This window comes from Actinia tenebrosa, unplaced genomic scaffold (genome assembly GCF_029948245.1).
Source record: "Actinia tenebrosa isolate PJP-AT-01 unplaced genomic scaffold, QUT_ActTen_1.0 PGA_scaffold3__52_contigs__length_22856419, whole genome shotgun sequence".
Taxonomy (NCBI): Eukaryota; Metazoa; Cnidaria; class Anthozoa; order Actiniaria; family Actiniidae; genus Actinia; species Actinia tenebrosa.
In genome coordinates, this window is record NW_028292580.1 from 11,519,119 (window position 1) to 11,532,137 (window position 13,019).

The window sequence follows — 13,019 nt, forward strand, 5'->3', positions numbered from 1 at the left end:
TTTCAAGGGGCCACATGGATGAAAAATTAGAAACGACGTGAACTTCCCATTACTAAATATGTAATAATTTCATAAAAAATATTCAGATTAGTACGTGTGTGGCTGTGATGCCGAGAGCCCCGTCGTTGATGTCTCCGTGCAAACACCGTGGTGACATGCGTCAACACCGGAGGAAAATTTGAGTTTTGTTTGAAAGTTGTACTTGTACACAAATAGTCATAACTCCAGTAAAATTAGAAGAATATGGCTCATTTTCCAAGCACTGACTTTGACTTTGACTTTCCTGAGGAAGCATAAAAAATAGTAGAACCACCAGAAGAGCCTCCAGCAAAAAAGCAAAAGTCCAGATTGCCAGCTTGATCTCGGAGAATCTTGACAAACTCCTCGACCGTGCCCAGGCAAAAATCAACAAAATGCTCTACAAATTTCACAGTAAATGCGTACAAAGGTTCGTAAATAAAAAGAAACAATAACATTATCCAAAATGTGTACTACTATAATTCCGTTTATTAAAAAAGGGATGACCAAGAATATTTATGACACTAAACAACGTAAGATAATAAACTGCAACAACTATCTTACAATAAATTGTTATTTAGCAACAGCCAACACTCAAATGTTTTGCGAAAGATTGAATGGTTATTCCTCTATATTTCAGAAAAATTATGACAAATCAATATGGATAATATTATAATTTGCTACTAAAATTATCTGTTTCTTCCTTTGGAATAGGCCACTGAAAAAGGCTATCAAGAAAAACCTGGAGGATTTGTCACTTGCAGAATTGGACGAGAAACTGCGACTTTTCTACGCCGAGGTCCGCAGGTAAACAAGAAGATTACTCCAAAAATACACTTCTCAGCATCAGACGTGGAATTGAGAGAAACCTTAACCCTCTCACTCCCAAGAGTGCCAAATGGCACTCTCCCGTGACCGTCACTAAATCCCAAGAGTGCCAAACGGCACTCTCTAAGTATACCTGTTTTAACCAATCAGAACGCATGAAAAACAAAGGCAGAGCAGGGCCTTTGTATTCTAGCCAATCAGAGGGCATATCGAGCTTTAATTTGATGCATAATAAACATATGGTGTCCATACAACTTTTGTCCAATCTTCGAGTTCAAATTTGAGTTTTGATTTAGCGATGGCGGACATTTTTAGCGATACTGATAGTGAAGACAGCAATTTTTTAGGGTTTACTACTGAAGATCTAGCAGCACAAACGTTTCTTTAGCTGAAGAATCAGATATTTCTGAGAACGAAGAAACTAGCAGTGAGGAAAGTTCGAGCGAAGTCCATGTTTCAGATTTTGCGCAACCAACGGGCCCCACTTCTATGATTCCTGCGGATGGATTTGCACTAGATTTCTTCCTACTGATGTTTCCTGAAGATCTGTTCAACCTAATAGTTTTAGAAACGAACAGATATGCATCTCAATGCATAAGAGTTAAGCCTGACCAGTCTTGGTACGACACAACGGTCGAAGAGATGCGAGCATTTATTGCTCTCAATATCTTCTTTGGTATCAAGACCCTTCCCAAAACCCGAATGTACTGGTCAAAAGATCCTCTCATCGGCGTGCCTGAAGTTCAGAAGGTGATGAGTCGAAACCACTTTGAAAAAATTCGGCAATATCTCCATGTTAACGATAGAGAGACAATGTATCCCCGTGGACACGAGCAACATGATAAGCTTCACAAGATCCGACCCGTTCTTGACACACTATTGAAAACCTTCGATGAAGAATACCGTCCTTCACAAAATGCCAGCATTGATGAAGGAATGGTAAAGTATAAAAGAAGACCTGGATTCAAGCAATACATGCCAATGAAGCCAGTGAAAAGAGGGATCAAGATCTGGATATGTGCGGACACAGAAAATGGATTTGTTTGCGAGTTCCAAGTTTATACTGGCAAACAAGATGGCACCACAGAACACAAGCTTGGATACAGAGTTGTTCATGATCTGACTAGAAAACTGGTGGGAAAGAACTATCACATATTTGCTGATAATTTTTTCTCATCAGTTACTCTTGCCGAGGACCTTCTAAAGGACTACCTCTACTGCTGTGGAACGGCAAGATCGAATCGTAAAGACTTTCCCGAAGAGCTGAAGGACAAGAACAAGATCAAGCGCCTTCGCCGAGGAGAGTCTTTATTTTTACACAAAGGCAATGTTGTAGCGACAATATGGAAGGACAAAAAGGCGGTAGCATTTATCACTTCACACTGTAATGCTACTGGAAACGAAACAGTGAGAAGGAAACAGAAAGATTGCACTTTCATCGAAGTACCTTCGCTTCCCGTAGTCAAGAGCTACAACAAGTATATGGGAGGAGTGGACATGGCCGATCAACTACGACAGTACTATAACACTACTTGAAGAGCAACAAAGTGGTGGCGATACCTATTCTGGTTTTTTATCGATGTAAGCGTTACCAATGCTTATATTCTTATGAAGTTGGCCCCAAACTATCCCACCCTTACACAGCTTTCATTCCGGATTGAACTGGTCAAATGTTTGATGAATGGCTTCTCCTCTCGCAAGGTTGGTGTAGTGGGAAGGTGCTGTCCAAGAGGGACATTGGCCAGTAAAAATGTCCAAAGGCCGCTGTAAAATCTGCTTGAAGGGCAAGAGAGTTAAGTTCTGCACGCAAGGATATGAGAAGTGTGGACTGCAAATCTGCAAGGACTGTTTCAAGAACCACAACTTGCACCTATGAGCGCCTTCAAACAAAATGGCGGGAGATTCAAATTGTAGTGAACACTGTTCTTGTTTTTGACTGTTCTCAGTGTATATAGAACATGAATTATTGAATACAAGTACACTGAAATATCTCTTACATTTCTAGATTCTTATTTCTCAATTTTAAGGTCTATATTTAAATGATTTATAGCACTATATTAGCAACATCAGTTTGTATGTTAGTAGTTTCAATTGAAAAATCAAAGGAATGATTTTACCTAATGAATTTTGCTATTTAAAATGTTCATATCATTCTTTAATAGGTATCATTGAAAAGATTATTTTTTGGAAAATAAACTTTTTTACTATTGTATTTCTTAAAATCCTCTGGTTTTCTTGATATGAATGATTTAGTAAGGGTATCCAAAAACACCTCATATTTGTCTGGCACCCCTTGGGCAATTAGAGCAGTTACAACCTGGACCCCTTGGGACTGAGAGGGTTAATGGCCCTCCACACAACAAGGGGATCCTTATCTACCAGAATGCAGCCTTCAAGGATTCCAACATGATGCTTAACGCAAAACTGAAAAGCCTGAAGCAAGAAGGAAAGCACAATGTATAACACAAACCTACCATTGAGATGGAAGATCTCCGGAAGCTCAAAACAAGTGCTATCATGAGTCCAAGTACTCCCAACAGTTTACTAATGAATGTATGGTTTCATTGTACTTTATACTGGTGTAGGAGAGGGCTGAAAGGTCAACGAAACCTGTCTAAAAGCAGCTTCAAGTTCCTCAATGACGAAAACAGGCCGTATGCCACTATGACTCATGACGAGGCCAGCAAGAATCACCCGGGTGGTTTTGGCGACCAAGAAAGCTATGAAAAGCTTGCTTTGATGTACAAAACTGACACTCCACATGACGGCTTCTCATCTCTTCAACTTTACCTTAACTGTGACACATTATTTCAGGTTCCCAAGAGAAACTTAGCACGTTCTTCCGAAGTGGTGTGGTGCAAGAATCAAGTGCTTGGTGTAAACAAACTCGGAAACATGATGAAGGAACTGAGTTTGGCACCCAAACTTTCCAAAGTCTACACCAATCATTGTGTAAGGGCAACTATGATCACCCTCTGGCCAAATGCTGGGCTATCAAACAGGCATATAATGGCTATTTCTGGCCACCGCAATGAGCAGTCTCTACAGAGCAACAACTCGCGGCCTTCGTCAAACCAACTTCAGCAGTGTAGCAACATCCTCTCTCTGGCCATCAATCCAGTTCCAAGCCGCCAGATTCAAGTTGTTCCTGAAAAGCCATTCTGTTTCACAGAATGTACTCACACAACAGGAGAAATTCAATTTTGGAGCCCTATTCAGTGGATGTTCCATCAAGTTGGTCCGCATTTCTTTCATCAACACCGACGGAAATCAAGCTCGAGTTCTGGCTCTTAAAATAGTGTTTTCTTTTCGGTCTAAAATGACTAAAGCCATCGGTTAAGCTTTGGAATTATTATTTTATCTAGATCTGCTTGCAAAAGGCTCTTTCTCAAGGGAGAAAGTCGCTAAAGTTTGGCTTCTTCTCGCTTTGAAATAAAAAATTTTCAACTTGAATTTCGTGTTTGAAGGCATGTATGAAACTCGCAATTTGATTGGTTAAGCATCTTCTTTCACGCAATCTGATTGGTTATTGCAAATGCACAAGTATATAAGGAGAATTGGTATTTAAAACTTTGAATTAAATTCTTCTGTTTTATTCAATTGTGTTTCGTTATTTTTGTTGTTGAAGAAAATAATTTTATAAAACAAATAAAATACATTTACTGTGTTTGCACAGGCTAACCACCTGCAAATCGCCTGTGGCTCGTGTTTGCACTGATCTGCTCTCGAATTTTTCCAACAACATCTCAGTTTGCAGTAGCCTGTGCAAACACAGTAAATGTATTTTATTTGTTAAAAATTAATTTTTTACGAGGAAGACATATTAAAGATAAAGTTGAGACTTACAATATTGTACCATCCTGTTTGAAAGAATTTCTGTATGGTGGCAAACTTATGCCCAATGGAACCAATTTCTCTGAAAATTGCAGGCACAGTTCAACATTTTCAATGCTTGGGGGCTCAGATTTCATGAAGAAGTATACCTATTAAAAGAACAAAGTAAATAAACTTAACTGTAAAACTATAGATATTTTTATAATATTATTGAAGATTCACATTTTCTTTTCAAATACATTAGTTTAATAATCACAATTTGTGAATATTTATTACCTAAATATAAGTATATTTAGTTATTTATATTTATATTTATATTTTATCATTTCTACTATTCAATTTCAAATGGCTGTTTAAAATTATTAATAATAATAGCCATTTCAAACTGAATATTTTTAACCAGTATATTGCAAGATTTTTAGTTCCAGAAATTATCCATACCACACCCAAAGATTTTCGAATTTCCAAGGGGTGGGAGGGTCAAAATAATTAAAATATGAAATTTCCAGGGGTGGGGGTTGGGGGATCTAACAAGAAAATTCCTTCCGTTGGGGGGAGGGGGTATGGATAATTCCTGGAATTACGCAATACTAGAAGAAAAGGATGTGCTTTTTTTGATAAAAGTGTACCATATTTCACGCCTGTTTATTTGATGTCTTTGTTTCAGTGCCAATCACAATGAAGAATATTAAATTAGGAAGAATGGTCAACCAGTGTCTACACCATCAAAAAGGCAAATGCAAAAATAATTATTTCAATAATTATAAATGCCCACTTGTCTCTATATACTATGATATAAACACGCTGGGAGCTGTAGAGCACTTGAGAAGCCCACGACTTCTCTCTTGCTCTACAACTCCCAGCGTGTTTTGTAGTTTCCATAAACTAGGTGATGGGCAATTTCAGACCGTATTTCACTGAGTTGACGAATTTATTTCCTTTACATGCGAATTATCCATACATTTCAACTTCTACTGCATGAATTACACTAAATCCACATGAATCCCAATTCAAAGGCAAGAAATAAAGCTTGTTGTTGCTGCGTAACTTCAGTGAGTCTTCTAAAGAACTCAAACTAATGTGGACTCAAACAATGTTCACAACTGTGTGTTGTGTGCCCTTGAGGTCAGTAAAATTACTGGCACGCGCGGGCACGTGGCAATCACGTGCTCTACCGGAAGTAGGCCGCTACACCCCACCCCATGCGCAACACAGTGCAGCATATACAGATACAAAGGCCTAAGAAAATACAATAATTTTAACATGATGAACGTAACATTATAAGTTCGATCCCCTTTGGGATAAAGTTCAAGAGTTCAATGTTCTTGTCCTGGTTATCAGCCAATGTTGGCAGCTTCCTCCAGAAGGCAGGGTTTCTGAATCGGCCGTACCAACGTCGAGTTCTGGGTCTTCACCTCCACTGTCCTTACCAATCCATCTCTTCCATCATCTGTTCCATTGCAGTAGCCTTGTACTTTCTGCATGACAAACACGATCTCACCACCTTTCGCACCGCTGATCTACCTTTGGGTATCCAATACCTTTCTCTCATTTGGGCCAGGATGTGATCTTGTCCTGCATGAGCTAGTCTTTGATGGAAGTACTCGATGAGTAACCTTGTAACGTAATGACTTGGGGGGACAATCATCGGAAATTTAGAGTCGAAGGAAACGGGAGCTTCTGTGATGCGACCTCCGACTCTGATTACGTCGTTGATCAGTACTGGATGAAGCTTGACTATGCTGCTAGATAGTTTGACCGCCTTGTTCCTAGTTAACTCTCGGATTTCTTCAGAGTACACCTGGCGTTGTACAAGTTTCACTATGGCCTTTGAAGCACATTCTAGGTCCTTGGTTGTCAAGTGTTTCTCGATATCACTGCACGAATCACGATCTGTGCAGCGCTGTCTCAGGTACTCCTTAAACTTCAATAGCCATGCAACCTTTCTCAACATCATGGACCAAGAGGAGTAGCGTGTCAGCAATTCATGCAGCTCATCCGGTGCTGTTACCACAAAGACGGGTCTTTCGTTTTTGATCTCTGCTTCATCATCAGGCAGTTCGCCAATCTCGTTAGTTGGCCAATGTTCTTCTGACCTTGACAAGAAATCAGGACCTTGTAGCCATCTTCCATTTGTCAGGAGCTCCTTTGCTGAGAGTCCGCGGGACGCATCATCCGCTGGGTTTAGGTCGCCGGGGCAGTGTCTCCACATTCTAGGTTGAGACACCTCTCTAATTTCTGCTACACGATTTGCTACATAGGTCTTGAATCTCCGAGATTCATTGTTTATATACTGTAAGGTAATCTTGGAATCCGTCCAAAAGTACGCATCAGAAATCTTCAGATCAATTTCTTTCATGATGAGACTGTGAACTCTTACCGCGACCGTAGCCGCCTGTAGCTCTAACCGTGGGATAGACACATACTGAACAGGAGCTGTGCGAGACTTTGCCATCACAAAGGCACATTCTATGTTGCCATCAATTGATTCTTTCCTTAGATATGAGACCGTCCCATAGCCCACCTCAGACGCATCGCTGAAGTGGTGAAGCTGTAGTGACCGCAACCTGTCACTGCCATTCAGGAAGTAGCATCTGGGAATGCTGACCTGGTTGAGGAGTGCTAGATCTTTCTTCCAGTTATTCCAGCCGTATCGTAAGTCTTCTGGAAGCTCGTCGTCCCATCCGAGTTTTAATTGCCAAGTCCGTTGCACGAGCTTCTTTGCTTGTAGAAGGACTGGTCCTACTATTCCAAGAGGATCAAACGTTGAGCTAAGTACTGACAGACAGTCTCTTCTTGAAAGACCATTGCACTTTCCCGGATTGGACATCGCTTTAACTCCAAAGGTATCAGTTTCAGTGTTCCACTGTACTCCCAGAGCCCTCTCAGTGGGAAGACTATCTAGATCCAGGTCTTTGGTAGTTCTCTCTTCAGCAGGAATTGCAGCAAGCACTTCCTTGTCGTTTGACACAAACTTGGTGAGATGAAAGTTCCCTTTGTTTAGCAACTCGGTCAGACCTCGCACTAGTTCAATCGCTTGATCTGGTCTTGATGCTGATACGAGACAGTCATCGACGTAGAAGTTTTTTTTAACAGCTTCAGAAACTTCCTTATTGAATTCATGGCCATGGTCAGTTGCCGTCTTCTTTAACGCCCATGCTGCTATGCAAGGTGAGTCAGCCTTTCCAAAAAGGTGGACTGTCATCTTGTGATCGCTTGGTGGTTCGTCGATATCTTCACTCCACCACAGGAAACGAAGTGCATCGGTGTCTTTCTCTAAACACTTAACCTGATGAAACATACCTTCAATATCAGAGGCTACTGCGACCCTTTCCTTTCTAAATCTCAGCAGCACTCCGATAAGACTGTTGTTAAGTTGCGGTCCTTGCAACAGTTCCTTGTTTAGAGAGACTCCTTTGTATTCAACTGCCGCATCGTAGACAACTCTCACCTTGGGCTTGTTTGGATTTACAACACCGTGGTGTGGAAGGTACCATGTGATGTCGCTTGTCTTGTCAGCTTCATCCTTTGACAGCTTCTTGGCGTAGCCTTTCTTTATGTAGTCCTCCATGACCATCTTGTACTTCTCCGCGAAGTTCCGATCTCTTTTAAAACGTTTCTTGAGTTGCTCCAACCGCTGTTCTGCTTGTCGTCTGTTGTTGGGTAGGCTCACACCTTTATTTTTCCACAAGAGGCCGACTTCGTATCCTCCTTTATTGGTTTGCTTGGTAGTGCTCTCCAGAATGTCTAGAGCTCTTGTATCCTCAACACTGTTTGCGTCATCATTACTTAAAAGACCTTGATTATCAAGAGTCCAAAACCTTTCAACTTGTTTATGCAGCATCACGTCAGTGTCTCTCGTGTTCGGATCACAATGTTTGAAGATGGACAAAGCAATAGGTTGATTATCTTCATCTGTACACCTTGTTGGCCCTGCCACACACCACGCAAATGGTGTTTTCATACCATATGGCTGATTTGGAGGGTCGTCTCCCCAGCAATATTCATAGACGACATGCGCTTGTGGTACATCTTGACCCAACAGAACTGATACTTTCTCCAAGCCAACACCTACATTCGACAGCTTCAACGTTTCAAGGTGTGGCCAAGTTGACAGATCTATCTGACTTGGGCAGTATCGTTCTGGTACATTCAAGTCGTCGACTACTAGCGCGCGGCGTACTTGAAGGCTTGGGCCCTCTTGGGTGGTTGAAGTAACAGCAAAACTGACATTGGGTAGAACACATTCATGATTGCTTTGGACGACAGTGTTGATGTTCACCCTCTCGGGAGTTCCTTGCAATTGTAGCTCTTGCGCCAGGTGTGAGGTAATCATCGAGCTCACAGCAGCAGTGTCCAGAAGACCATAGGTTGTAACTTCCTTGCCCGTTTCAGCAACTACTCTCAGTGGTACTACCTTCAACATAACAAAGTTCCTTCCTGTAACACTTGAGGTAGCATTCTGACTAATGCCACTTGCCCCTTCCCTTTCCTTGTCATTACTGAGGTCATCAGGCCTTATGTCAACATGAAGGAGAGTGTGATGGGTCAAGGGAAAATTACAGTTCTTTACTCTACAGCCATCTTTCGATGGACATTCACTTTGCTTGTGCAGTCCAGCTAGACATCTATAACACAGTTTGCCGTATCTTGCAAATCGTCTGCGCCATTTTACATTCTTGGACGCAAATACGGGGCAATCTGCTAGTTCATGTTTATCCTTCTTACATACCTTACAGGAATCAGGAGTCTTGCTTGTTCTAGCATGGTTTGCCTTGTTATTCTCTGTCTCTACCTGGGTTGTGAAGGTAGGAATTCTCGATTTCAGATGCGTTTCTGATTTGTTCCACGGGATCTTGGTGTTCCTAATGTGGTGCGATTTCTCCCGGTTAATCACTGTGCCTTCATTACTTCCGTACACGGGGTGATTTTCAATTTGTGACTCTGCTGATATGAATGCACAAAGTTCCTTCAGGGATGGTTCTCTACCCTCCGATCTTTGACGGTAAATGCTTGCCTCCTTACGCCACTTCCTTTGTAATGAATCAGGTAGTCGATCATAGATTAGCTTCAGATTTGTAGTACAGTTTAGTTCGTTCGAGTTCAATTCGAGCATAGACCAATAACAATTTTCTATCTTATCAGAAAAGGCTAGAAGGCTTGCGCTATCATTTGCTCTAAACCTTGGCCCTGCAACTACCGATGACTTTAATGCCTGTATGATCATAGCGTTTTGTCCAAATCTCTGTTGTAGGACATTAAGAGCTAGTTGGTATCCATTAGGCAACCCTTCATAGGTTTCAATTGCTTCTCTAGCCCTCCCGGTTGTGTAGACCATTAAGTAATTCATCTTCTCACTATCAGATAACGTCGATTTACTCTCTACTTGATCTCTGAAATTCGATCTAAATCGCAGATAACGGGCGGGATCACCGTCAAAGGGGGTTGGTTTTGGTGGAGGCTGCGACATTCTTAGCTCCATTTTCTCCCAAAGAGCTGAGGGTGGCTCATTTACTGAGGACGTAGCAAAACGAGTTTGACCTTTAAAATCCTGGGTGCATACATGATTGTTCTTTAAATTAGTTCCCGGACTAGAACGAGTAGAGACAAACTTCTGATCCCACTCTCTATTACTCTGGTAAGTGGTAGACTGCAATGGCGCATTTGCTAACTTAAAATCATCTGCATCTGGATTTAACTTGCTCTCTCTCCCTTTACCCTCACCCAGTCCCTGCTGTTTACTTGACACGACTATTACAGTCTCTTTTTCATGGGGTTTAATCGGGGAAGTGTTTCGTGGTTGTGGCAATTCTGCGTATTTTGGCGCATCGTCTGGGTCGTCTGAACCTAAGTCTTGTTCCTCGTCCTCTTTATTCGCATCCTCATATACCTTGCTAACAGCTGCTGCAACCTCACATTCAGCAATCAGCTTCACTCTCTCGGCTTCCCTACTGGCTCTGCGCGCTGCTTCATTGGCGGCAGTTTCTGCGGCTTCAATTTTATCGAACACAGCCAATTTTGCTTGCAGCTCAACTTGCTTCGCCTTTGCTTCGAGAAACTTAACTCTAGAGGATGTGCTGGATGCTTTAGAGCGTTTAGAATGTTCGGACTTAGCTCTCGACCTTGAAGAACCCTTTTCTGATTTATCGTCTCTCATACGACGATTGACTTCTAGAGTCCAGTTCTTGGTGGACGTTTGAATATTTAATATTTCATTACGTAAACCCTTATGCATTTCTGAGTCTGAAGCGGCTTCGTCTTCATCAAGAAGTTCTAATATTTCTTCATGAATGTCGCCAAAATTCTTAAAGAGACCATTTAAATTTATAACTTCTTTACTCACCAACTTCAAGTTCTCGTCTAGACTCATGAGGGCTTCAATGTTATTGATTTGCATTTCAATTTCTCTCTTAGACTTCTGTCGCTGACGTCTCAATTCAGTCAAACGATAAGTCTTACCTTTCTCGGTCAATTTCCTTTGTCTCCGTTCATTATCTGGCCTTTCTGAGGGATTTTCATGAACTGTCATTCCGATTTCCAAGTCATCCTGTCCATTCCAAAATTTCCCTTCGGGCCTCGTGGTCGACGGCGGAATTTCGTTCAAAACTCCACCTTCTCGCTTCTCAACTTCGGTAGAACTCGCCGAAGGATCTCCAAAATGATCCTCAACATGTCCAACATCGGCTTGAACCACCAGAGTTTCTTGGTCTTGAACATTTCCTTGGATAGACATCATTCAAAGACGATTGAAGTTACTGTAGTTTCCATAAACTAGGTGATGGGCAATTTCAGACCGTATTTCACTGAGTTGACGAATTTATTTCCTTTACATGCGAATTATCCATACATTTCAACTTCTACTGCATGAATTACACTAAATCCACATGAATCCCAATTCAAAGGCAAGAAATAAAGCTTGTTGTTGCTGCGTAACTTCAGTGAGTCTTCTAAAGAACTCAAACTAATGTGGACTCAAACAATGTTCACAACTGTGTGTTGTGTGCCCTTGAGGTCAGTAAAATTACTGGCACGCGCGGGCACGTGGCAATCACGTGCTCTACCGGAAGTAGGCCGCTACATGTTTATATCATAGTATATAGACACACGCGCTGTTTTATATTCCTTAATTAGTTCGCCCTATCATGAGGCTTGAGGAATACCGGTTGTTTCACTACCACGCACTTTCGCTACCGTCCTTTTGCTACCACCCAGAGTCCTTTCACTACCATTATGAAGTCCTTTCGCTACCATTGGAAATTGGTAATTTCCAATGGTAGCGAAAGGACTCTGGGTAGTAGCAAAAGGACTGGTAGCGAAAGTGCGTCGTAGCGAAACAACCGGTTACCAGCTTGAGTTCTTCTACTTTTATATCCTCTTATAAACCTACTACTTTCATCTTTATAACCGAAATGTTTCCTCACTTAATTTTTTATGAAATTAGTTCTCTAGCTTGTAGCACATGAAAACCAGCACAACTTCGTACAAATTCACCAAAACGTAAAAATTTAACGTTACCTTGCGCAATAACTAAGAAAATGTCACCATAAAAACGTCATTGTCAAACAAATATCTTTGTTTTGGTTCCCAATGTTGATAATCTACGTAATAATCTTTCAAAGAAAATTGGACTTTTTCGACACATCAGTCCCTATTTAAAAACCACAGAAAGAAACATATTACAACACGGTCATCAAACCTGCTATCATGTATTGCTCTACACTTTGGTCATCATGTAACAGTAGCTCTATTAATAGGGTTATGCAACAAAAAAGAGCGGCAAGAATTATTTTGAATGTAGATAAATCTTCCCGTTCTATTGACTTGTTCAACGAGCTAAGATGGCTGCCTTTTTGCCAAGAATCTTACATCAACAGATGCACCATTGTGTACGATAAGATTAACGGGACCTGTACTCCTTACATCAGTGATCTCTTTGGAATGAACTCTGAAGTCCATAAAAGATGAACATGCTACTGTAAAATAAATGCCCGATGTCCAACATACAAGAAAGAAACAGAGGGAGGGCACACCATAAGTGTCCGCTGCGCAAGAGTGGAACAAATTAAATAAAAGTATCAAGGAATCTTCATCAAGAAAAGTCTTAAAAAGAACTCTATTTAAAATCTAGCTTGATAATCAGATTACGAATTTATGTTTTAATTCAATTAATTAAGTTTTATTACATTATTGAATAATGAATTTTTTCATTCTTCTTCACTCGCTCCACTCGTTCCTGTTGCATAACCCTTCTTTAAAATTTTTTTTTCAACTTAGAATTTTCTAAGTCTCTATATGATGGCTCCCCTCCACTTCAGCAAGTGCAATGGGTCATTCCACTT

At 41.0% G+C, this 13,019-nt stretch overlaps 1 protein-coding gene and 1 pseudogene across 1 annotated transcript; one reads left to right on the plus strand and one right to left on the minus strand.

Annotated features, from left to right (window-relative positions):
* Nucleotides 1–3,255: 3,255 nt before the first annotated feature.
* On the plus strand, nucleotides 3,256–4,140 carry LOC148908619 (uncharacterized; annotated as a pseudogene).
* A 1,966-nt stretch (nucleotides 4,141–6,106) lies between these two features.
* Nucleotides 6,107–11,413, minus strand: LOC148908620 (uncharacterized). Its single transcript, XM_089035930.1, has one exon. The coding sequence runs from the start codon at nucleotides 11,411–11,413 to the stop codon at nucleotides 6,107–6,109; it is 5,307 nt and encodes a 1,768-aa protein (XP_088892056.1).
* Nucleotides 11,414–13,019: the final 1,606 nt, after the last annotated feature.

What these genes read in the sequence shown, in the direction of transcription:
- LOC148908620 (XM_089035930.1), bottom strand. Translation starts at nt 11,413, where the DNA reads ATGTCTATCCAAGGAAATGTTCAAGACCAAGAAACTCTGGTGGTTCAA.